The sequence below is a fragment of the Coregonus clupeaformis genome, chromosome 26 (assembly GCF_020615455.1).
Source record: "Coregonus clupeaformis isolate EN_2021a chromosome 26, ASM2061545v1, whole genome shotgun sequence".
NCBI classification, from domain to species: domain Eukaryota; kingdom Metazoa; phylum Chordata; class Actinopteri; order Salmoniformes; family Salmonidae; genus Coregonus; species Coregonus clupeaformis.
In genome coordinates, this window is record NC_059217.1 from 45,163,959 (window position 1) to 45,191,588 (window position 27,630).

At 42.9% G+C, this 27,630-nt stretch overlaps 1 protein-coding gene across 1 annotated transcript in view; it reads right to left on the reverse strand.

The window, feature by feature from the left end:
* Positions 1–492: 492 nt before the first annotated feature.
* The window catches only part of LOC121539994 (anoctamin-9), a 32,675-nt gene continuing 5,537 nt past the window's right edge, over positions 493–27,630 (reverse strand). The window contains exons 4-20 of the mRNA XM_041848646.2: positions 24,476–24,610; positions 23,101–23,194; positions 11,242–11,302; positions 9,911–9,993; positions 9,599–9,703; positions 9,256–9,420; positions 8,577–8,613; positions 7,515–7,626; positions 6,890–6,947; positions 6,629–6,726; positions 6,140–6,333; positions 5,451–5,603; positions 4,653–4,800; positions 3,557–3,679; positions 3,147–3,240; positions 2,739–2,851; positions 493–1,304 (exon numbers count right to left, since the gene is read on the reverse strand). Of these exons, the coding sequence (XP_041704580.1) occupies positions 1,289–1,304; positions 2,739–2,851; positions 3,147–3,240; positions 3,557–3,679; positions 4,653–4,800; positions 5,451–5,603; positions 6,140–6,333; positions 6,629–6,726; positions 6,890–6,947; positions 7,515–7,626; positions 8,577–8,613; positions 9,256–9,420; positions 9,599–9,703; positions 9,911–9,993; positions 11,242–11,302; positions 23,101–23,194; positions 24,476–24,610 (1,789 nt within the window). The 3' untranslated portion in view covers positions 493–1,288. The remainder of the gene's footprint in view (positions 1,305–2,738; positions 2,852–3,146; positions 3,241–3,556; positions 3,680–4,652; positions 4,801–5,450; positions 5,604–6,139; positions 6,334–6,628; positions 6,727–6,889; positions 6,948–7,514; positions 7,627–8,576; positions 8,614–9,255; positions 9,421–9,598; positions 9,704–9,910; positions 9,994–11,241; positions 11,303–23,100; positions 23,195–24,475; positions 24,611–27,630) is intronic.

A 27,630-nucleotide genomic window follows, 5' to 3' on the forward strand; every position in this document is an offset into this window, starting at 1 on the left:
GTGACGTCTCACCTTTTAGCAAGGTTGGCATTTATTGTCATGACTCACGTACTGGAGGCAGCTCTTATAATAATAATAATAAGTCATTTAGCAGACGCTCTTATCCAGAGCGACTTACAGGAGCAATTAGGGTTAAGTGCCTTGCTCAAGGGCACATCGACAGATTTTTCACCTAGTCGGCTCGGGGATTAGAACCAGCGACCTTTCGGTTACTGGCACAACGCTCTTAACCACTAAGCTACCAGCCACAAAGTCAGAAAATCCAACCTTAACCCTTTACCACACTGCTAACCCTAACTTTAAATTAAGACCAAAAAGCAACAACAAAAAAAAAAACATAAATTTTTAGGATTGGCCTATAGCCAACTTATGCAGCAGATTCATGACAATAAAAGTCAACCTGCACCTGTTCGCGGAAACTTTCAGAAGTAGGCTATCTGCTTACCTTTTACAACAGTCCTCACAATGAACGCTGAGTCTGAACAGGTTTTTTTTTAATTAGGACAATTATCAAGTTACATTGGATCAGAAGCGATGAACATACTGTATAAAAAAAAAGTAATGTGACCGAGTTTACAGTCCTTACTGTAGGTTATTACATGACTCCGCCCCCATCCATCCATCCAGGTACAATACAAAGTAATGTAGGTCATTGGTAGCACATTAATAACAATGTCTCTTAAGTGTCACTTTCGTTAAGTTAAAGTGAATGTGTTATGTCTTATAACGCGAAGCATATCTCAGTGTTTAAAATAATATATTACATTTCCTGTCCACAGTTTACAAACACAAGTATCTCACTTTAACATAACATACCACTGTGATGCAATACCATGCCACAACATGCCTGTACAGAACGGTAAACAAGATGATTTAACAACAAAAAAACACACAGTGCAACTTCACGAAACATAACAAATAGCAACATCTAGAAGTGTTTTCCTTTTACATTAACTATAACTATATCTAGGGTCAGAAGTCATATGTCCTTTTACATTAAGACAATATTTTTCTCTCATAAGAAACGGTAACTATATCTAGGGTCAGAAGTCATATGTCCAGCATTCTGACATCATCTGACACAAAACAACAAATACAAAACCAATAAAACCCAGGCGATAAGCACTCCCTCTCTCCCTCTCTCTCTCTCTCTCTCCGCACACTGAACATGTCCTCCGTAGCGCTGGTAGTCAGTCACATCCGAGTGGATACTGTGGATACTGTGTCCATAATGTTTTTCAGACATCACTGTGGTCAACATTAGACTGCTCCAAACACTGTGGCGATGTCATACCTTCGATGACCTGTAAGAACCACAAGCACATTCTTTCATTTTGAACAATATGAGACGGGAAATTAGACATTTAGCAATAGCAAATGCTGAATTTGACAAAAGGATATAGGGTAAGACTTCCTATGAATATCCTCTTCAGAATGCATTTAAAGCACATTCATAATGCCTTATGAGCTATGCATAGTGTATTAAAATGCTCGATATAGGCACTAATAGACGTATCATTTCAATTGAAAACTCTAAAAACATTAAAACATCTATTTACTGACCCTGCGGGTTCTTTTTTGTTACCAGACATGTCTATAGTATCAGCTTACCTGAGCTTAGGGCTGCAGAGTTACCGAATCTTCTGTCATTTTGCTAATTAAGCTGCAGAACTACCGGTAATTTACCAAAGTTACCGGAATCTTCTGTCATTTTGCCAATTAAGCTGCGGAGCTACCGGTAACTTACCAAAGTTACCGGAATCTTCTGTCATTTTGCTAATTAAGCTGCGGAGCTACCGGTAATTTACCAAAGTTACCAGAATCTTCTGTCATTTTGCTAATTAAGCTGCGGAGCTACCGGTAATTTACCAAAGTTACCGGAATCTTCTGTCATTTTGCTAATTAAGCTGCGGAGCTACCGGTAATTTACCAAAGTTACCGGAATCTTCTGTCATTTTGCTAATTAAGCTGCGGAGCTACCGGTAATTTACCAAAGTTACCGGAATCTTCTGTCATTTTGCTAATTAAGCTGCGGAGCTACCGGTAATTTACCAAAGTTACCGGAATCTTCTGTCATTTTGCTAATTAACAGAAAATATATGGCAATCTATCGTAACTTTGGTAATTTATACTTAAATAACTTTTACAAAATGTATTAATATATAGTGTTCATTTTTTACTGATCTGTGCCCATAATGTCTATGAGTTTCTAGTAGATAGCCCATATGGTTCAAGAGAAAATAGCCGAATTAATGAAAAAAGCATGAATCAACAATGCCATTATTTTCAATTAACTCTGAAACTCTTCTAACTTTTGATTTTTTTCCCAACCAGTTTGACGCCAAAGCATTGGCAACAAATACATACTGACATAGTTAAATAAATAAGTGTATAAAAGTGATATTTCATGCTGAAACCCTCATATTAAACACCAATGGTATTCACTAAGTTGATGGTTTGTATTTAGGATCGTAAAACATTACAGCTTTGTCATTCTATTGTTTAAAAAAAAATAATCATCTTATAAAATGGTTTCATATATTATACACGTGATAAGGCCACACAGAGGGCCAGAGATAATTACAGACACCTGTGGTAATCTGAAGTACCCAAAAGGGCCACTAGATGTCTTGTGCTAGATTACATAAAAAACCTTTGAAAGATACCATCATTCTGGTAGTTTACTGGTAAACTTTGAAAGTTTCCAGTAATATCCACTCCCTTTGAAAACCCCCTACCTGAGCTCTTCCTTCAACCTGTTGAGTTTATCAAAGAGCCTGAGATTCTTGACATCCAAGGGAACGCTGGGAACAAACCAGGCGGTGATGAATTTACATATGACCACCACATGCTGTACACAGAGATTACGAGGAGAGGGAGGGAAGAAAAAACATCAACATTAAGTTAACAATATTCAATTAAGTTAATAATATTCAATTAAGTTAATAATATTCAATTAAGTTAATAATATTCAATTAAGTTAATAATATTCAATTGAGTTAATAATATTCAATTGGAAATAATCCATTTTCAAATGTCAACGTATCAACTATCAAGTAAATGGCAAAGTTACTTCGCTCAATTTTACTGTGAGTCAAGACAAGAAATTGTCTATAAATTATTTGAGCTAAATATTTCTAGCTTACCTCAAACAGGATAACAAAAGCGAAGCGCATGGCTAAGATGAGCCAGAACTGTGGAGTGAAACTGTAGTCTTCATTACTTCTATAATCTTTATAACTGGTGAGAGAGTGAGAAAACAGACATTCAAATCCCAAATCAACGACTAAGCAGAGAATCCTGGAAGGATATTCCAGGGGATCAGTGGAATGAAGTAAGGACAAGTATTAAATACATGCAAACGAAAGTTATTCCATCATAAATGATCACTCATTTCCTAGTATAAAGGAACAACTTTTGCTTCCATGTTGAATACCTTTCCTTGTTTCATTCAATTTCAGAAATAATACTTATGCATCCTCTGGACTATCCCTGTTTAAAACGGACAACATGGACATCATTTCGGGATGATTAGGGGCTGGTAAGGGGTATGAACCTGCAGTGGGAGACATTCTGTCCGCTGGGCGTCACCATCTGGTCCGGTGAGAACTCCTTGTAGATTCTCTGGTCGTTCATGTGCAATATGGACAGGGTGTTGTTGATGTAGCCGGACATGCAACTATAGGATAAAGAGAACATACTGAAATATATATACTGTTACTATTAGCAGACATGTAGCCTGAGGGACTCACAGAACTGTCAACATTGACCGTGACACATGGCTGTGTCCCAAATGGGGCCCTATGGCCCCTGGTCAAAAGTAGTGCACTATATAGGGAATAGTTTGCTATGGGACCTGGTCTAAAGTAGTGCACTGTATAGGGAATAGTTTGCTATGGGCCCTGGTCAAACGTAGTGCACTGTATAGGGAATAGGGTGCCATTTGGGACGTACATAGCCAGTGACACAAACCCGTCCCCATTCATAACAGGAACCACCGATGGCTCAGTAGGTTAGAGCATGTAGTGTTACTCACTGGATGATGCTACGTGTACAGTATGCATGGAGCATGTAGTGTTACTCACTGGATGATGCTACGTGTACAGTATGCATGGAGCATGTAGTGTTACTCACTGGATGATGCTACGTGTACAGTATGCATGGAGCATGTAGTGTTACTCACTGGATGATGTTACGTGTACAGTATGCATGGAGCATGTAGTGTTACTCACTGGATGATGCTACGTGTACAGTATGCATGGAGCATGTAGTGTTACTCACTGGATGATGCTACGTGTACAGTATGCATGGAGCATGTAGTGTTACTCACTGGATGATGCTACGTGTACAGTATGCATGGAGCATGTAGTGTTACTCACTGGATGATGCTACGTGTACAGTATGCATGGAGCATGTAGTGTTACTCACTGGATGATTGCTACGTGTACAGTATGCATGGAGCATGTAGTGTTACTCACTGGATGATTGCTACGTGTACAGTATGCATGTGGTAGTAACAGGGAATGATCTACTCACCAGGGTTTGGGTCAATTCCATTTCAATTCAGTCAATTGGAATTTCAGTTTACTTCCTGAATCGAAATGGAATTGACCCCAACCCTGAAACTGTCTAGTCAGAATGGAGAGACTTACTCCATGTCTGTGACTGTTCCATTGACGCAGGGTCCATAATGGTAGCGGTATACCAGGCGGGGGATAAAATCTGAAGATATGCCAATAACCAGGCCGTTGGCTATGACTGCCAACACACCGATAGCCTCCAACACATCTGTCCATACACCTAAGGTAAGAAACAGAAAACAACACATACATTGCATAGTAGATTATACCTTTATATGTATTATATAACGTATATTTCCATATTACACAACAATATACCATTTCCAAGCTAACAAGGAAATTGATAACATGCTCATAAAAAATAAATAAAAATCACCAGGTTGTCAGATGTACACTGTGAAGACCTCGTTCATATTTAACCAGGTTGTCAGATGTACACTGTGAAGACCTCGTTCATATTTAACCAGGTTGTCAGATGTACACTGTGAAGACCTCGTTCATATTTAACCAGGTTGTCAGATGTACACTGTGAAGACCTCGTTCATATTTAACCAGGTTGTCAGATGTACACTGTGAAGACCTCGTTCATATTTAACCAGGTTGTCAGATGTACACTGTGAAGACCTCGTTCATATTTAACCAGGTTGTCAGATTACACTGTGAAGACCTCGTTCATATTTAACCAGGTTGTCAGATGTACACTGTGAAGACCTCGTTCATATTTAACCAGGTTGTCAGATGCACACTGTGAAGACCTCGTTCATATTTAACCAGGTTGTCAGATGTACACTGTGAAGACCTCGTCCATATTTAACCAGGTTGTCAGATGTACACTGTGAAGACCTCGTTCATAAACGTTCTGTTTCTCACCGATGTTGTTGGTCTTCTTGGGTACCATCCTGCGCTCCAAACTGACCATCTTGATGGCGTCGAGGCGTATCTCGACGACGTTGTTGATGAAGGCCAGCAGGGGAGCCAGGGGGAACGCAGCCACAAAGATGGTGGTGAAACTGAACTGGAGAACTGGGGAGGGAACAAAACAATAAAACTGAGTCCCAAACTAACTATGACTTCAATGACTTCAGTACCCTCACAGCATCTGGCCTCTGTTCCAACATCAGCACTAGCATACCACTTACAATGAAGCACTGTTTTTGGGGCATGTGTAGCAGAAGGCATCCTTACTGACTGCCTGAGACCTAGGAGGAGCACAGATCCAGTGAAATGCCTTGGCTTTTCTGCGTCGGTGGTATTGATGGTGCTTCTTGAGTATGGTCGTGTTGACCGGTTTGGGTGGAACTTCCACTCTCCCACACATGCATTCAAAGTGGTCCTGTGTGGCTCATTTGGTATAGAGCATGGCAACGCCAGGATGGTGGGTTTCGATTCCCGGAGGCCATCCATTACGAAAAATGTTTGCATGCATGACTGTAAGACTGGGTAAAAGCGTCTGCTAAATGTCATATTATTATATATGTTATACTGTACTAGTGTGGATATTGGAACATAGCCTCTGAATAGGCTGAACCCTGACCCTGCCCTGGTCATCTGTGACGTACCCATCTCCAGGAACTCATTGAAGAGGCTGAAGGAGTCCACGTCTTTGAGACGGTAGTTTCTTAGGCAATCACGGAGCATGCAGTTCTCACACAGATCTTGCCCCTGATTGGTCTGTTGGTCTTCCTTCTTGTAACAGTGGGCACACTTCCTCTGTAGCTTGGTCCTCTGCCTCTTCAGCCACCTGTTGAACCAGCTGTACACAGAGACAGGAAACAGCGCTGAATGATGGACCTGGGCTCTCAAATGGACAGACCATTCAATATTGGGTCATGGTCTGGTTTAGTGGGACCTATGCCGACCCATGACCACACATTGCTCTCAGAGCCAGCCCTTAGATCCTTGGCTCCTTGCACTAACTTTCTGTATCACCTGTCCCCCGTGTTTCATACATCGCTAACCCAAATCTGTTCATAACAACAAGAGATGTTAATCAACTTTCCCTCATCAACATACACTATAGCAATGTACTTGTGTCGATGTAGACTTACGGGCCTCCGAACTCGAAGATGTTGCTGATGGTTTGTTTCAGAACCATAATGATGGCCATCTGGATGAAAAGGTCTGTGAGGCAGCCACTGGGGTGGCACTGAACAGGGACGACACGGGGACAACATACAGCAGTTAGCTAGCGTCAGGTAAACAGTGAATATCGAATTATTTTCTCTTAACTTCCACTCCCATTTCAACTACTATTTGTGAAGGATAATCAAATTGTTACACATGTTCCTGGATCCCTCAGGATCCCTCACCTCCTCCAGCCTCCACTTCCCTGCTATCCGCACGTAGCCACCGGGGTGTCCATTTATCCTGAGAAGAGCAACAAACATGTCACTACTCCAACTTCAACAAACGTGTCACTACTCTAAGTTAATTTGAAAAAGTGTTATATGCACACCTATGGTTTATTCAGCTGCTTGGAGATAAATCTGATCAATAAAAAAGGAAGAAACTCCAGCCCACTGCTCCACAAACAAATGGTTCTCAAACCTCCTCATGCTGTGTCTTCCTTTACTCTAACTTCACAAACACTCTTCTAATCCATTTTACATTTTAGTCATTTAGCAGACGCTCTTATCCAGAGCGACTTACAGTTAGTGAATACATATATTTTTTTATACTGGCCCCCCGTGGGAAGCAAACCTGCAACCCTTGCATTGCAAACGCCATGCTCTATCAACTAAGCTACATCCCTGCCGGCCATTCCCTCCCCTACCCTGGGCCAATTGTGCGCTGCCCATGAGTCTCCCGGTCGCGGCCGGCTGCGACAGAGCCTGGATTCGAACCAGGATCTCTAGTGGCACAGTTAGCACTGCGATGCAGTGCCTTAGACCACTGCGCCACTAATCCCAGATGAATGGGCCGTGGAGATCTCACCTGCCCAGGAAGAAAGCAATGTAGAAGAGAGAGGAGAAGAGGGTGAAGAACTGGAAGGTGAACATCTTGACCGTGAAGCTCCTCTCGGTGGCAGCAAATGACTGATTCTCCTCTGAAAGACAAAAGACGTCGTGAAGACTTGTAAACCACAACTACACCACCAGATGGCAGTCTGTAAATCACAACTTTGACCACCAGATGGCAGTCTGTAAATCACAACTTTGACCACCAGATGGCAGTCTGTAAATCACAACTACACCACCAGATGACAGTCTGTAAACCACAACTACGCCACCAGATGGCAGTCTGTAAATCACAACTTTGACCACCAGATGGCAGTCTGTAAATCACAACTTTGACCACCAGATGGCAGTCTGTAAATCACAACTACACCACCAGATGACAGTCTGTAAACCACAACTACACCACCGGATGTCAGTCTGTAAACCACAACTAAGCCACCAGATGACAGTCTGTAAATTACAACTTGACCACCAGATGGCAGTCTGTAAATTACAACTTGACCACCAGATGGCAGTCTGTAAATCACAACTACACCACCAGATGACAGTCTGTAAACCACAACTACACCACCGGATGGCAGTCTGTAAACCACAACTAAGCCACCAGATGACAGTCTGTAAATCACAACTTGACCACCAGATGGCAGTCTGTAAATCACAACTTGACCACCAGATGGCAGTCTGTAAATCACAACTTGACCACCAGATGGAAGTTTACAAAGTAATTATCAAAAGGCAGTCCCTACAGGATTCTGCGATTCTGGGATCGCAAAATGTTTTGCAAAACCAACAATTCCTTTGACAAAGCACTGAACTATTTCCGCAAAATATGGTTCAATCAAGCCACACGTCAACAAACCTTTTCCCTCGTCAACACATTTTCTCAACAAATTGGACAAAATCCTTGCATATTGCCATGCTAAATATCAGAATTGCAGCAGCAAATCAAATCATTTTTGCTCGCAAATATCACAGAAAAATCCCTGCAAAATCCTGGAGGGACTGAAAAGTACTTTGAATCATGTAAGATTTCACCAACCTATATTACAGAGTTTCAGCGACACAATCCTGTTGACCTGCAAATATAGAAGAATACAGTCAGAGAAAGGGTAAAGGGTAAAAGGGTAAAAGGGTAAAAGGTCAAGGGTAAACGGTAAAAGGGTAAAGGGTTAAAGGGTAAAGGGTAAAAGGGTAAAAGGGTAAAGGATAAAGGGTAAAGGGTAAAAGGGTAAAAGGGTAAAAGGGTAAAGGGTAAAAGGGTAAAAGGGTAAAAGGGTAAAAGGGTAAAGGGTAAAAGGGTAAAGGGTTAAAGGGTAAAGGGTAAAAGGGTAAAGGTTAAAGGGTAAAGGGTTAAAGGGTAAAGGGTAAAAGGGTAAAGGGTAAAGGGTAAAAGGGTAAAGGGTAAAGGGTTAAAGGGTAAAGGGTAAAGGGTTAAAGGGTAAAGGGAAAAGGGTAAAAGGGTAAAGGGTAAAGGTTAAAGGGTAAAAGGGTAAAAGGGTAAAGGGTAAAGGTTAAAGGGTAAAGGGTAAAGGGTAAAGGGTAAAGGGTAAAATGGTAAAAGGGTAAAGGGGTAAAGGGTAAAATTACTAGCAGGATTACAGGCAGGGAAATAGCCATGGGCCACACTCAACTGATCAGTCTGTACACACACGCACACACACACACACACACACACTCACACACACACACACACTCACACTCAAACACACAGTGTGTACCCGTGTCATGATGGTGATGGTGAAGTAGTGTAGCACAGCTCCTAGTATCACAGCGGCCGTGTTGGAGTGGTCACTAAGGAACTCCCATGATCCTTCAGCCAACATCACCGTGGCAACCACCCGGAACACCACCAGAGCGTGGGCCAGGCCGATGATCAGCAGCATCTGTAAAGACATTCTCTTTAAAGAAATACTGCTCAGAACTGTCCCTATATGGAGCTGTCTTGAGAATCCGATTTGAAAGTCAGAATTGAAGTCAGATTCATCTTTAGACTATAAGTTGTGGGCCAGATGTCTCTTTCAAACTGGTTTCAAACAAGCTGTTTGTAAAATAGGCACTCACTACGAGAGTGACCAGGATGAGGACCAGGGTGCTGCGTAGGTAGGAGTGCTTGTGCTGTTTAGGCTCACATTCTGCATTGTTCACTATCTCCAGGATCAGCTCCTCCTACAGATAGAGGCACATATGGCGATTATAACACTCAAAAAGGGGGAGAGGCTTTGCCGATAAACAATCCCACCAGTTTCACAGAGCCATATTCTGCGGGGTCGGTTCGGGACATGTACAGATAGCTCTACCTATTTTTTCTTTAAAAGATTGGAAACAAAGTTGACCAAAGACTAACGTCAGGGCATGTGTTCCGCGGGACCATACCTCCTCCTCACACCAGTCGAACACCTTCCATGCACATGTATAGGAGGCCCTGTGTCGCTTCCAGAACTCCAGGAACAGGGTGGCTGAAGAAACAACAACAGCAGTACTGTATCTCAGCGCTAAAACCGTAACATACTACCATATGCAAGACTACCCCATAATAACATATCTGTAACATACTACCATATGCAAGACTACCCCATAATAACATATCTGTAACATACTACCATATGCAAGACTACCCCATAATAACATATCTTTAGGTTACTACCATATGCAAGACTACCCCATAATAACATAAAAACAACAACATTGGAGATGTTTTAAAGATGTTCATGGAATCATCCTAGCCTGGTCCCAGATCTGTCCCAGACCTTTTCACTCATTGTCACACCAAACGTCAAGACAATTCCAGGAGTTAGCAAGAGAGCAGAAACAAACTGGTAACCTGGCAATGATTCCTATTAGTACAGGTGTGGGATCTTAATTTGATCACTTTTTTGTTGCTGGGAATTTTCTGATGAGAAATGCAGATGAGCTTCGTGATTTACACTACCAGTCAAAGGTTTGGACACACGTACTCATTCAAGGGTTTTTTATAATATGCATCAGATGACCTGGCCTCTGCAATCCCCCCGACCTCAATCCAATTGAGATGGTTTGGGATGAGTCGGACAGCAGAGTGAAGGAAAAGCAGCCAACAAGTGCTCAGCATATGTGGGAACTCCCTCAAGACTGTTGGAAAAACATTCCAGGTGAAGCTGGTTGAGAGAATGCCAAGAGTGTGCAAAGCTGTCACCAAGGCAAAGGGTGGCTATCTGAAAAATTTGTTTAACACTTTTTTGGTTACTACATGATTCCATATGTGTTATTTCATAGTTTTGATGTCTTCACTATTATTTTACAATGTAGAAAATAGTAAAAAATAAAGAAAAACCCTTGAATGAGTAGGTGTTTCCAAACTTTTGACTGGTACTGTACATAAATTAAATGAAAACCCGCATTAACACATATTAACAGTACTCCACTTTTCATGACCACCGATCAAGCAACATTATGGACTAAACATCAAAAGCCTGTTGCTGCAAGATTATTTTGTTGCGACAATACAGGTCAAATTGAGATCCTACATCTGTAGCTTTCTCAGCACTGAAAACATAACATAACATAACATATCTTTAGGTTACTACTGGAGTATATACGACTCACTCCATACTGCCATGAACATAGTAAACATATATTTAGGGTACTACTGTATGTATAGACTCACTCCATACTGCCATGAACATAGTAAACATATATTTAGGGTACTACTGTATGTATAGACTCACCCCATACTGCCATGAACATAGCAAACATAACCGTCCCCTCGTTGTCAAATAGGATGCTGACCTGTAGAGAAAGAGATAGTTACATTGTACACTACACTAGATAGAAACCAGTTCCACAACACATATTTTTGTAGTGTACACAGTGGTGGGTTTGGTGTCAAATGAAGACAGAAAATAACCTCATACCTACTGTCAAATATGGTGGTGGATATTTGATTTAATGGGGCTTTTTTTGCTTCCACTGGTCCTAGGGCCCCTGTTAAGGTCAACAGCATCATGAACTCTACCAAGCACCAGGACATTTTAGCCAAAAACCTGGTTGCCTCTGCCAGTAGGCTGAAACTTGGCCGCAAGTGGATCTTCCAGCAAGACAATAGCCCCACGCACACATCAAAATCCATAAAGAAATTATAAATTGACCACAAAATGAACATTTTGTAATGGGGCATCTCAGTCTCCAGACTTGAACCCCATTGAAAACATGCGGTTTTAATTGAAAAGGACAGTCCATAAGTGCAAACCGAAGGATATCCAGGCTCTGGAAAGATTCTGTATGGAGGTCTAAGATCCCTCCCAATGTGAAATAATTAATACGGCAGACAGAGTGGGACATCTCCAATCTCATAAAACATTATTTAAAAAAAAATGCTCAGTGTTGTTATCCTTGTGTAACAGTGTTGCTTCCATCCCTCTCCTCACCCCAACCTGGGCTTGAACCAGGGACCCTCGGCACACATCAACAACAGTCACCCTCGAAGCACCGTTACCCGTCGCTCCACAAAAGCCGCGGCCCTTGCAGAGCAAAGGGTAACAACTACTTCAAGGTCTCAGAGCGAGTGACGTCACCGCTAACTAGCTAGCAATTTCACACCGGAGTACCAATAATTTTGAAACCTATCCCCTTTGAGAAATTGTTTTATTATTGTTTAACAAAATATATTTCTCTGTGCAGTTGTATTAGTACAAAATAGTATAATCTTCAAATTTTTTGGAGCATACAATATAGCTCAGTATTTGTATTATTTATTTGACACAGTCATTTTTTCTCATCTTTGGCAAGGGTGCCAATAACTTTGGAGGTTCCTACATTTACATATTGTGGTTTCTGCTGAATGGGCTAATCCCTTTCACATGAATCTGACATTTAGTTTCCTCTGGAATCACATGGTAATAAGCTTAAAGAAATACAATAACATAAAACATATAGTGTGATGTTTCATATTAAATATTACGTATTTAAAGATGTATTGCACTTTGAGAATTGTGAATTCTCGCTTCAATTTCTTTCCAGATTTGAAATAATATATATTTCAGTTTTATCTATATTGAAATGTAAAATCCAGTCACACCCTGGCTCTGGGGACTCTATATGTTGAGCCAGGGTGTGTAGATTAATTGTGTTTGTATGCTGTGTTTGAGTGTCTAGTTGTGTATATTCTATGTATTGTATTTCTGTGTTGGCCAGAGTGGTTCCCAATCAGAGGCAACGAGTGTCAGCTGTTGCTGGTTGTCTCTGATTGGGAGCCATACTTATAGAGGCTGTTTTCCCACATTAGTTGTGGGATCTTGTTCCAGTTGGTTTGTTCCTTTTGGTTTGTACTGTAGGACTGCACGTATCGTTTGTTGTTTTGTTCGAGTGTTTACTCTCTTTAAATAAATATGTTTGCCTTCAACACTGCGCCTTGGTCTACTCCGTCTAACGATCGTGACAGAAGATCCCACCATACCAGGACCAAGCAGCGTGTCCAGGAGCAGGCGGCATGGACATGGGAGGAAGCGCCGGGAAAGGAGCTGGAGAGGTTGGCGATGGCCCAGGTGGGCAAATCGTGGTCCTGGGAGGACATGCTCGGGGGCAAAGGGCCATGGGCTAAGATTAAGGCCCTGGCGAGAGAGGAGCAACGGCGTCAACAGTGTCGTCGTCGGACGGACGAGAGGCAACCCCAGACATTTTTTAGGGGGGCACACGGCATGGGCGACTGGGCAGCAGGAGGCTGCCACAGGGCGAAATGGGAGACGAGGAGAGAAGGCCACCGGGTTACGGGGAGCCATTGGTGAGAGGAGGGAAGGGAAGTTGTAGAGGCACGGCGAGAGGTACTGAGGTGTATTGCCAGTCCGGTCCGGCCCGTTCCTGATCCCCGTTTAAGGCCAGTGGTGTGTGTTCCCAGTACGGTCCGGCCTGTTCCTGTTCCTCGCACCAAGCCTACGGTTCGCGTCGCCAGCCCGGCCTGTTCCTGCTCCTCGCACCAAGCCTATGGTGCGCGTCGCCAGCCCGGCCCGGCCTGTTCCTGCTCCTCGCACCAAGCCTACGGTGCGAGTCGTCAGCCCGGTAAGGCCCGTTCCTGCCACTCGCACCAAGCCTACGGTGCGCGTCGCCAGCCCGGCCCGGCCTGTTCCTGCCCCTCGCACCAAGCCTACGGTGCGCGTCGCCAGCCCGGCCTGGCCTATTCCTGCTCCTCGCACCAAGCCTACGGTGCGCATCGCCAGCCCGGCCCGGCCTGTTCCTGCCACTCGCACCAAGCCTACGGTGTGCGTCGCCAGCCCGGCCCGGCCTGTTCCTGCCCCTCGCACCAAGCCTACGGTGCGCGTCGCCAGCCCGGCCCGGCCTGTTCCTGCCCCTCGCACCAAGCCTACGGTGCGCGTCGCCAGCCCGGCCCGGCCTATTCCTGCCACTCGCACCAAGCCTACGGTGTGCGTCGCCAGCCCGGTCCGGCCCGTTCCTGCTCCACGCACCAAGCCAGGGGTGCGAGTCGTCAGCCCGGTCCGGCCCGTTCCTGCTCCACGCACCAAGCCAGGGGTGCGCATCGTCAGCCCGTTCCGGCCCGTTCCTGTTCCACGCACCAAGCCAGGGGTGCGAGTCGTCAGCCCGGTCCGGCCCGTTTTCTCTCCACGCACAAAGCCAGGGGTGCGAGTCGTCAGCCCGGTCCGGCCCGTTCCTGTTCCACGCACCAAGCCAGGGGGTGCGCATCGTCAGCCCGGTCCGGCCCGTAGCTGCTCCACGCACCAAGCCAGGGGTGCGCATCGTCAGCCCGGTCCGGCCCGTCCCTGCTCCACGCACCAGGCCAGGGGTGTGCATCGTAAGTCCGGCACAACCCGTGCCTGGGTCACCGGTGCCTGGTCAGGTACCGGTCAGCTGCTCCACACCGGAGCTGAAGCGATCCGCTTCTACGATGTCCAGTCCAGCTCCAGCCAGCGGGGCCAGACCGGACCAGGGGCGCTACGGGGGGATTATTGGAGGGTGGTGGGCAAGCCCGGAGCCGGAACCGCCTCCGAGGAGGAATGCCCACCCAGCCCTCCCCTGTTTGGTTCAGGTTAAGGCGCGGTCGCAGTCCGCGCCTTTGGGGGGGGTACTGTCACACCCTGGCTCTGGGGACTCTATATGTTGAGCCAGGGTGTGTAGATTCATTGTGTTTGTATGCTGTGTTTGAGTGTCTAGTTGTGTATATTCTATGTATTGTATTTCTGTGTTGGCCAGAGTGGTTCCCAATCAGAGGCAACGAGTGTCAGCTGTTGCTGGTTGTCTCTGATTGGGAGCCATACTTATAGAGGCTGTTTTCCCACATTAGTTGTGGGATCTTGTTCCAGTTGGTTTGTTCCTTTTGGTTTGTACCGTAGGACTGCACGTATCGTTTGTTGTTTTGTTCGAGTGTTTACTCTCTTTAAATAAATATGTTTGCCTTCAACGCTGCGCCTTGGTCTACTCCGTCTAACGATCGTGACAAATCCAAACCATAACAAATCCTAATTACTTCTTAAAACATTAAACAGCAAATGTTTTATGAAAAATATTGGATAAATTAACTCCTGCTCATTAAATAAATTAAAATGTAATCTACCGGTATCTAAATTTGAAATAATTAATATGGTATTTGTTTCTTTATAGAGACTTTATATTATAATCTTTATTCTGTGTGGATAATTTCATATGCAAAGGATCAAAATACTTTCAAAACCTATCCAAAGTCCTCAGCTACAACTCTCATCAAATAGTTTTGCCAACAACAATTACAAACACTGATCCCAGCAAATAAGTGCACCAAAACCACCAATTGAATTTTCTAAACACTGTAGACCCAGAGAGACAGAATAATGATACTGAATTATATAAACCATTTTAAAGCCCGCAAACTATATTTGGTTTCTCACTCAAAATAAGAAGCCTTTCACACCTTGCAGAAACCAATCTCATTCTTGTCTTTAACTCCTAATGAGATGTGTGAAACACTGCCCAGGATTGTCCTGTTAGGTACCCACCACTCACACCTGGTTTCTCACCAGCACTGAAACAGTTAACCCCTCTACACCTGCTCTATCAGGCACCTGTGTTCAGAGCCCTTGGCCAATCAGGAAGCTACCTGTCGGCAGGAAAATAAATGTGGGGAGCCGGCAAGGACCAGAATGGAACAGGCTCACTCAGCGGGACGTCTGCTTCTTCTCTCTGCTAAGACGGACTCTACACACTCACTAGTAGGATACTTTACCCAAAAGGAACCTCTGCTGTCTTGGAAAGGAGTCATGACCAAAGAAATTGAGACTCTGGGAATTGGTCCTTCAGAACGAGTACTTCAACTACTAGCGCTACAGTAACTACATCATGGACTCCTGGGCCTACACAGACCCAACACAGAGGACGATCTTACCCGGACCCAACACAGAGGACGATCTTACCCGGACCCAACACAGAGGACGACCTTACCCGGACAACCTACTCACCAAACCCAGACCCAACACTGAGGACGATCTTACCCGGACAACCTACTCACCAAATCCAGACCCGACACTGAGGACGATCTTACCCGGACAACCTACTCACCAAACCCAGACCCGACACTGAGGACAACCTTACCACTATCTCCATACCAGTGCAAGACACACCCAAAGAACAGAAAATGGTTGCATGCATGCGAGGCAGCAGTATGTACAAGTCATTACAGAGGACTGAGTGGCTCCTCGCCTGAGCTGGCCTCCCTGGAGACACCCTACAACATCATAAAGCTGCTGTCTGAGACAATTTCCTCCAGCCACCCCCAGGAGGCGCTGGACCTGAACATCAAGCTTTTGCCCATCTCCCCCTCCTCTCTCCCCCAAAACTCTCACCTCCAGTGCCGACAACTCCGAAAAGCAGGTCATCAACAACAAAGTCAGTAGTGTCCAGCTCCATGACATCACCTTCTCAAGACCCTGGAGGACCACGTCACCAGCTCCACGACAGCACCTTCTCAAGACCCTGGAGGACCACGTCACCAGCTCCACGACAGCACCTTCTCAAGACCCCTGGAGGACCACGTCACCAGCTCCACGACAGCACCTTCTCAAGACCCTGGAGGACCACGTCACCAGCTCCACGACAGCACCTTCTCAAGACCCTGGAGGACCACGTCACCAGCTCCACGACAGCACCTTCTCAAGACCCTGGAGGACCACGTCACCAGCTCCACGACATCACCTTCTCAAGACCCTGGAGGACCACGTCACCAGCTCCACGACATCACCTTCTCAAGACCCTGGAGGACCACGTCACCAGCTCCACGACATCACCTTCTCAAGACCCTGGAGGACCACGTCACCAGCTCCATGACATCACCTTCTCAAGACCCTGGAGGACCACGTCACCAGCTCCATGACAGCACCTTCTCAAGACCCTGGAGGACCACGTCACCAGCTCCACGACATCACCTTCTCAAGACCCTGGAGGACCACGTCACCAGCCCTGTCCTCTTCATCCCAGAGATGCAGCCCTGCGGCCTTGCACCCCCCCACAACAATGGAGGAGATTGAAAGGACCTCCCTGAAGAGACTGTACCCTGATAGAGTGGACCAGAGCAGTGGTAGCCCACCTCCAAGCAAGCAGGCCAGATGGGAGGTGCAGCAGAGAGCACTCCTGTACGTGAGAACAGATTCTGAGGAGGTGTTTGATGCGCTCATGCTCAACACCCCAACTCTGAAAGGTCTGAGACAAGTGATTTCTGAAATGTATGGCCTACAAGAGGACACCATTGGGAAACATCTACAAGACATGCAAAAGAGGGATTTTTCGCCAATATGGATAACAACATAATTGAACACTACGGCAACCACTCGCCATTCCTCATAGAGATCTCTGAAGTCATGAGCGGTCAGTTCCAGGTCACTATCATGGAGTTTTGATGTTCGGCCCACCTAATGGCAAGGTCTGGCCAATCAAACTGCCTGCTGATTACAACTCTTTAAGCACTGCCCAGTGAGAGACTATTGGCCAGGCCTCCAGGGCATAGACCAATGGGGCCAGAGAGAACACAAGAACACACCCACCATCAATCAGTTCAACCGTGGGACCGACTTCAGACCAAAAACAGCGATGCCAGTCACTGCCTTTAGTAAATACCATTTAACCCCTTATGACTTTTACTGTGGTCAATATTTTATAACATTTATCATGAATTATGATGAAAAGGCTGTAAATACTTGATGTAAATACAAATTAATATGACATCTTGTCACATCTCCTCACGTTGCTCCCCTCCGGCGCTCTGATTCGAATCAGTAACACAAGCATTTCACTGCACACGCTATAACATCTGCTGAACTCTGTACGCAACCAATAAACTTTGATTTGATCACATTCTTGCTGCTTGTCATATACTTATAATTTCTACCAAGATATCTCAAGTGATGGGGAAAAAGGGAAAAGGGGATACCTGGTGACGTCAACAAGGGATCATATCTTTCACCTGGATTAACCTGGTCAGTCTATGTCACGTTTTGACTATTACTTCTCTGACCATTATGTTTGCTGTAATAGTACTACCAATAGTATACTGCAGTAGTAGAAATAGTAATAGTATAATGCAGTAGTAGTAGTAATAGTATAAGGCAGTAGTAGTATTAGTATAATACAGTAGTAGTAGTAGTAGTAGTAGTAGTATAATGCAGTAGTAGTAGTAGTAGTAGTAGTAATAGTATAATACAGTAGTAGTAGTAGTAGTAGTAGTAATAGTATAATACAGTAGTAGTATTAGTAGTAGTAGTAATAGTATACTGCAGTAGTAGTAATAGTACAATACAGTAGTAGTAGTAGTAGTATTAGTAGTAGTAGTAATAGTATACTGCAGTAGTAGTAATAGTATACTGCAGTACTACCAATAGTATAATTTCTATTTATTTGTATTTAACCTTTATTTAAACAGGGAGTCACATTGAGATACACAATCTATTTCCCAAGAGATCCCTGTATCCATTATAATAAAAACAGACTAATAAAACAACATACATATATATATATATATATATATATAACTTGTCATCAAGCCAGACACCCAGGTACTTATATTGAGAAACAATCTCAATTTGGGCTCCATTTGTAGCGGAAATATGCAGGTCCTCGGGGTCAACATTTCGTGACCTAGAGAACAGCATGAGCTTGGTTTTACTTGTATTTAACACTTAATTAATTATCTGTCAATTTTTAATCAAAGTCATGCTGAAGTTCACGAATGGCCTGCTGCACTGAGGTGGCACAGGAATACAAAACTGTGTCATCTGCATAGAGATGAATGTTACAAGTATTAACAGTGTTTCCTCTGTCATTAATATGAACAATAATGGACCCAAAATAGAACCCTGAGGAACACCTTTTAGAATCTCAAGAAATTCAGATCTAACCCCGTCTGTCAAGATGGCCTGAGTTGTGTGGCTAAGATCATTCTGAAACCATAAACAGGCTGTATATCCCAGGCCTACTCTAGATAACGTCTTCAGCAAAACAGATCAACAGTGTCGAACGCCTTTGGCAGGTCAATAAACAAGGCAGCACAGCTCTTTTTAGCATCCAAGGCATTGACAAAATCTTTAACAACTAGCGTGGTTGCCGTGGTAGCACTATGCCCAGGCCTAAACCCTGATTGGTTTATATAAAAAATACAACGATCAGATAAAAAGTTACAAAGTTGTACATTAACCAAGGATTCAATAATCTTAGCTAAACAAGGTTGTCTTGAAATGGGGCGATAGTTGTCCAGATCATGTGTTTCCTCATCCTTATGGAGTGGCAGCACATATGCGGATTTCAAGATAATGCAGTAGTAGTAAAAGTATAATGCAGAAGTAGTAATAGAATACTGCAGTAGTAGTAATAGTATAATGCAGTAGTAGTAATAGTATAATGCAGTAGTAGTAATAGTATACTGCAGTAGTAGTAATAGTATAATGCAGTAGTAGTAATAGTATAATGCAGAAGTAGTAAAATAATACTGCAGTAGTATTAATAGTATAATGCAGTAGTAGTAATACTATACTGCAGTAGTAGTAATAGTATAATGCAGTAGTAGTAATAGTATAATGCGGTAGTAGTAATAGTGTACTGCAGTAGTAGTAATAGTATAATGCTTGAAGTAGTAATAGTATAATGCTTGAAGTAGTAATAATATACTGCAGTAGTAGTAATAGTATAATGCAGTAGTAGTAATAGTATACTGCAGTAGTAGTAATAGTATACTGCAGTAGTAGTAATAGTATAATGCAGTAGTATGAATAGTATAATGCAGTAGTAGAATAGTATACTGCAGTAGTAGTAATAGCATAATGCAGTAGTAGTAATAGTATACTGCAGTAGTAGTAATAGTATACTGCAGTAGTAGTAATAGTATAATGCTTGAAGTAGTAATAGTATAATGCTTGAAGTAGTAATAGTATACTGCAGTAGTAGTAATAGTATAATGCTTGAAGTAGTAATAGTATACTGCAGTAGTAGTAATAGTATAATGCAGAAAGTAGTAATAGTATACTGCAGTAGTAGTAATATTATAATGCAGGAGTAGTAATAGTATACTGCAGTAGTAGTAAAAGTATACTGCAGTAGTTGTAATAGTATACTGCAATAGTAGTAATAGTATACTGCAGTAGTAGTAATAGTATAATGCAGTAGTAGTAATAGTATAATGCAGTAGTAGTAGTAATAGTATAATGCAGTAGTAGTAGTAATAGTATAATGCAGAAGTAGTAATAGTATAATGCAGAAGTAGTAATAGTATACTGCAGTAGTATTAAAAGTATACCGCAGTAGTTGTAATAGTATACTGCAATAGTAGTAATAGTATACTGCAGTAGTAGTAATGGTATAATGCAGTAGTAGTAATAGTATAATGCAGTAGTAGTAGTAATAGTATAATGCAGTAGTAGTAGTAATAGTATAGTGCAGTAGTAGTAAAAGTATACTGCAGTAGTAGTAATAGTATAATGCAGTAGTAGTAATAGTATACTGCAGTAGTAGTAATAGCATAATGCAGTAGTGGTAATAGTATACTGCAGTAGTAGTAATAATATAATAGTAATAGTATACTGCAGTAGTAGTAATAGTATACTGCAGTAGTAGTAATAGTATAGTGCTTGAAGTAGTAATAGTATAATGCTTGAAGTAGTAATAGTATACTGCAGTAGTAGTAATAGTATACTGCAGTTGTAGTAATAGTATAATGCAGTAGTAGTACTAGTATACTGCAGTAGTAGTAATAGTATACAGCAGTAGTGGTTATATTATACTGCAGTAGTAGTAATAGTATACTGCAGTAGTAGTAATATTATAATGTAGAAGTAGTAATAGTATACTGCAGTAGTAGTACAAGTATACTGCAGTAGTTGTAATAGTATACTGCAATAGTAGTAATAGTATACCGCAGTAGTAGTAATAGTATAATGCAGTAGTAGTAGTAATAGTATAGTGCAGTAGTAGTAATGATATAATAGTAATTGTATACTGCAGTAGTAGTAATAGTATAATGCTTGAAGTAGAAATAGTATAATGCTTGACGTAGTAATAGTATACTGCAGTAGTAGTAATAGTATACTGCAGTAGTAGTAATAGTATAATGCAGTAGTAGTAAAAGTATACTGCAGTAGTAGTAATAGTATAATGCAGTAATAGTTATAGTATACTGCAGTAGTAGTTATAGTATACTGCAGTAGTAGTAATAGTATAATGCAGTAGTAGTAATAGTATAATGCAGTAGTAGTAATAGTATAATGCGGTAGTAGTAGTAATAGTATAATGCAGTAATAGTAATAGTATAGTGCAGTAGTAGTAGTATAATGCAGTAGTAGTAAAAGTATAATGCAATAGTAGTAATAGTATAATGCAGTAGTAGTAGTATAATGCAGTAGTAGTAAAAGTATAATGCAATAGTAGTAATAGTATAATGCAGTAGTCTGCCTGTTAGTTCACAGCCCACAATTGCATTCACAAAAACCTGAGTGGCCTTATTTAGTAGAAGACTACACATTTCTAAGTTGTATTGTGTAACCACAGAATTCTTCCCTTAAGCCACTGTGCTAGAACCACTTAGTTTCAGATCAACCCCTGCCAACAGCTTTCAGTTGAGTTTTTTTTCTTCTTTTTTTTTGTATGTTTTTGCAACATTTCAACATTACTCTAGCTCCTGTAATATCCATGGCAGTTTATTAGGAACACCACCCTGTTCACCACCCCGTTCATGAAAATGGTTCGCTCCTACAGACAGTGAGTCAGGTGGCTGTGGCTTGCTATATAAAGCAGGCAGACAGGCATCGAGGCATTCAGTTACTGTTCGATTGAATGTTAGATTGGGCAAAGCTAGTGACCTAAGCGGCTTTGACCCTGGTATGATCGTCGGTGCCAGGCGCGCCGGTTCCAGTATCTCAGAAACGCCCTCCGGGGCTTTTCACGCACGACAGTGACTAGGGTTTACAGAGAACAGTGTGACAAACAAAAAACATCCAGTCAGCAGCAGTCCTGTGAGTGAAAACAGCTCGTTGATGAGAGGTCGAAGGAGAATGGCAAAAACCATGCAAGCTAACAGGCGGACCACAAACAGGCAAATAACGGCGCAGTACAACAGTGGTGTGCAGAACGGCATCTCGGAACACACAACTTGTCGATCCTTGTCACAGATGGGCTATTGCACCAGACGACCACACCGGGTTCCACTCCTATCAGCTAAAAACAAGAAGCGGCTCCAGTGGGCAGGCCATCACCAACAGTGGACAACTGAGGAGTGGAAAAACATTGCCTGTTCCGACAAATACCAGTTCCTGTTGCGTCATGCTGATGGCAGAGTCAGGATTTGGCGTAAGCAGCATGAGTTCATGGACCCATCCTGCCTGGTGTCAAAAGTACAGGCTGGTGGTGCATGAATGTACCGCTGTCCAATTATGCAGCAACCGCGTGCTGCCATCGCGTCAGCATGGACCAACATCCCTGTGGAACGTTTCCGACACCTTTTAGAATCCATGCTGGGAAGCCTCCCGAGTGGCTCAGCGGTCTAAGGCACTGCATCCTACAGCCTGGGGATTCCAGACTGTGTTACAGACGGCTGTGACCGGGAGCCCCAGGGGCGGCGCACAATTGGCCCAGCGTCTCCTTGTGGTGGGCGGGGCGCCTGCAAGCTGACTTCAGTTGTCAGTCGAACTGTGTTTCCTCCTACACATTGGTGCTTCGGCGTTAAGCGAGCAGTGTGTTAAGAAGCAGCGCGGCCTGGCGGGTCACGTTTCGGGGGACGCATGTATCGACCTTCGCCTCAATGGGGAGTTGCAGCGTTGAGACAAGATCATAACTACCAATTGGATTTCACGAAATTGGGGGAAAATTACATCCCCCTCAAAAAATAAAAGAATCCATGCCCTGAACAATTCAGGCTGTTCTGGAAGCAAAGGGGGGTCCGACCCGGTACTAGATGGGTATATCTAATAAACTGACCACTGAGTGTATGTTATGATTTTACCATGGCAATGCTTTGTATTGATACTTATCGGGTTTTATTGTTTTTCCAAAAAAAAAAAAAAAAAAAAAGAACTAACGAGTGAGTGAGTGAGTGAGTGAATGAATGAGTGATGAGTGAATGAGTGAGTGCGTACCTTGGCGTAGAGGCAGGTATCGCTGAGTAGCCACACTTTGCATCTCTTGTCACATAGCGGACACATTATTGTCTTAGACTCACACACCTCCTTTCTACAAGAAAAACATTATTAACCAGGTTGATACCTTGATACAGGTTATCACATAGTAATATTACACAGACACACACAGTCCGCACACACACAGTCCGCACACGCACACACAGTCCGCATACACACAGACACACACAGACACACACAGTCCGCATACACACAGACACACACAGACACACACACACACACACAGTCCGCATACACACAGACACACACAGACACACACACACACACACACACACACACAGTCCGCATACACACAGACACACACAGTCCGCATACACACAGACACACACAGTCCGCATACACACAGACACACACAGTCCGCATACACACAGACACACACAGTCTGCATACACACAGTCCGCACACACACAGTCCGCATACACACACACACACACAGTCCGCATACACACAGACACACACAGACACACACACACACACACACACACAGTCCGCATACACACAGACACACACAGTCCGCATACACACAGTCCGCACACACACACACACAGTCCGCATACACACAGACACACACAGTCCGCATACACACAGACACACACACACACACACAGTCCGCATACACACACAGTCTGCATACACACACACAGACAGTCCGCATACACAGACACACACAGTCCGCATACACACAGACACACACAGTCCGCATACACACACACACACACAGACACACACACACAGTCCGCATACACACAGACACACACAGTCCGCATACACACAGTCCGCATACACACACACACAGTCCGCATACACACAGACACACACAGTCCGCATACACACACACACACACACACAGTCCGCATACACACACACAGTCTGCATACACACACACAGACAGTCCGCATACACAGACACACACAGTCCGCATACACACAGACACACACAGTCCGCATACACACAGACACACACAGTCCGCATACACACAGACACACACAGTCCGCATATACACAGACACACACAGACACACACACACACACACAGTCCGCATACACACACACACACAGTCCGCATACACACAGACACACACAGACACACACACACACAGTCCGCATACACACACACACACACACACACAGTCCGCATACACACACACACACACACACAGTCCGCATACACACACACACACACACAGTCCGCATACACACACACAGTCCACATACACAGTCCGCATACACACACACACACACTCATAGTCTTTATACACACACACAGTCCGCATACACACACATACACACACATACACACACACACTCACACTCACATGAGTGGTGAGGTGTTGAAGAAAGCCAGTCCGTAGAGGAACACAATGACCCCCAACACAGCAGCAGGGATCAACAGACAGGTGTACCAACCCAGCCACAGGTAGTACAGCGCCACCTTCTCTCCAAAGTAACTCCTGACAGGTGACAAGATAAAGACAGATAAAGACAGACAGGTGACAAGATAAAGACAGATAAAGACAGACAGGTGACAAGATAAAGACAGATAAAGACAGACAGGTGACAAGATAAAGACAGATAAAGACAGACAGGTGTCAAGATGAAGACAGATAAAGACAGACAGGTGACAAGATAAAGACAGACAGGTGACAAGATAAAGACAGATAAAGACAGACAGGTGACAAGATAAAGACAGATAAAGACAGACAGGTGACAAGATAAAGACAGATAAAGACAGACAGGTGACAAGATAAAGACAGATAAAGACAGACAGGTGTCAAGATGAAGACAGATAAAGACAGACAGGTGACAAGATAAAGACAGATAAAGACAGACAGGTGACAAGATAAAGACAGATAAAGACAGACAGGTGACAAGATAAAGACAGATAAAGACAGACAGGTGACAAGATAAAGACAGATAAAGACAGACAGGTGACAAGATAAAGACAGATAAAGACAGACAGGTGACAAGATAAAGACAGATAAAGACAGACAGGTGACAAGATAAAGACAGATAAAGACAGACAGGTGACAAGATAAAGACAGATAAAGACAGACAGGTGACAAGATAAAGACAGATAAAGACAGACAGGTGACAAGATAAAGACAGATAAAGACAGACAGGTGACAAGATAAAGACAGATAAAGACAGACAGGTGACAAGATAAAGACAGATAAAGACAGACAGGTGTCATGATAAAGCCAGATAAAGACAGACAGGTGTCAAGATAAAGACAGACAGGTGACAAGATAAAGACAGATAAAGACAGATAAAGACAGACAGGTGTCATGATAAAGACAGACAGGTGTCAAGATAAAGACAGATAAAGACAGACAGGTGTCAAGATGAAGACAGATAAAGACAGACAGGTGACAAGATAAAGACAGATAAAGACAGACAGGTGACAAGATAAAGACAGATAAAGACAGACAGGTGACAAGATAAAGACAGATAAAGACAGACAGGTGTCAAGATGAAGACAGATAAAGACAGACAGGTGACAAGATAAAGACAGATAAAGACAGACAGGTGACAAGATAAAGACAGATAAAGACAGACAGGTGACAAGATAAAGACAGATAAAGACAGACAGGTGACAAGATAAAGACAGATAAAGACAGACAGGTGACAAGATAAAGACAGATAAAGACAGACAGGTGACAAGATAAAGACAGATAAAGACAGACAGGTGACAAGATAAAGACAGATAAAGACAGACAGGTGACAAGATAAAGACAGATAAAGACAGACAGGTGACAAGATAAAGACAGATAAAGACAGACAGGTGACAAGATAAAGACAGATAAAGACAGACAGGTGACAAGATAAAGACAGATAAAGACAGACAGGTGACAAGATAAAGACAGATAAAGACAGACAGGTGTCATGATAAAGCCAGATAAAGACAGACAGGTGTCAAGATAAAGACAGACAGGTGACAAGATAAAGACAGATAAAGACAGATAAAGACAGACAGGTGTCATGATAAAGACAGACAGGTGTCAAGATAAAGACAGATAAAGACAGATAAAGACAGACAGGTGACAAGATAAAGACAGACAGGTGTCAAGATAAAGACAGATAAAGACAGACAGGTGTCATGATAAAGACAGATAAAGACAGACAGGTGACAAGATGAAGACAGATAAAGACAGACATGTGTCAAGATAAAGACAGATAAAGACAGACAGGTGACAAGATAAAGACAGATAAAGACAGACAGGTGACAAGATAAAGACATATAAAGACAGACAGGTGACAAGATAAAGACAGATAAAGACAGACAGGTGACAAGATAAAGACATATAAAGACAGATAAAGACAGATAAAGACAGATAAAGACAGATAAAGACAGACAGGTGTCAAGATAAAGACAGCTAAAGACAGACAGATGTCAAGATAAAGACAGACAGGTGACAAGATAAAGACAGATAAAGACAGACAGGTGTCAAGATAAAGACAGACAGGTGACAAGATAAAGACAGACAGGTGACAAGATAAAGACAGATAAAGACAGATAAAGACAGACAGGTGACAAGATAAAGACAGACAGGTGACAAGATAAAGACAGATAAAGACAGACAGGTGACAAGATAAAGACAGATAAAGACAGACAGGTGACAAGATAAAGACAGATAAAGACAGACAGGTGACAAGATAAAGACAGATAAAGACAGACAGGTGTCAAGATAAAGACAGATAAAGACAGACAGGTGACAAGTTAAAGACAGACAGGTGTCAAGATAAAGACAGACAGGTGTCAAGATAAAGACAGACAGGTGACAAGATAAAGACAGACAGGTGTCAAGATAAAGACAGACAGGTGACAAGATAAAGACAGATAAAGACAGACAGGTGACAAGATAAAGACAGATATAGACAGACAGGTGACAAGATAAAGACAGACATAGTGAAGTAATAGTGAAGTGATTGGTCAAATTTGCAAGCCCTAGCATAATATGTGGGAAATTGTTGATTTTGCACACAAAAAATGTATAGCAGAATTGCAAAATCCTGGAGGGACTGCTTTTTCTCCATAATAGTTCCATACAGCCTTGAATAGAACATTGCTTCTCTAAAAACACATGTTCAGTCTGAACCTAAACCAATACACCTTCGCCCCAAAGTAATTTCCGCCAATGTGCATTCAGAAAGAATTCAGACCTCTTCCCTTTTTCCACATTTTGTTACGTTATATTCTTTTTTTCCCCTCAATCTACACAGAATACCCCATAATGACAAAGCAAAAGCAGGTTTATAAAATCTTTTTGCAAATGTATTAAAAATTAAATACAGAAATACCTTATTTACATAAGTATTCAGACCCTTTACTATGAGACTCGAAATTGAGCTCGGGTGCATCCTGTTTCCATTGATCATCGTTGAGATGTTTCTACAACTTGATTGGAGTCCACCTGTGGTATATTCAATTGATTGGACATGATTTGGAAATGCACACACCTGTCTATGTAAA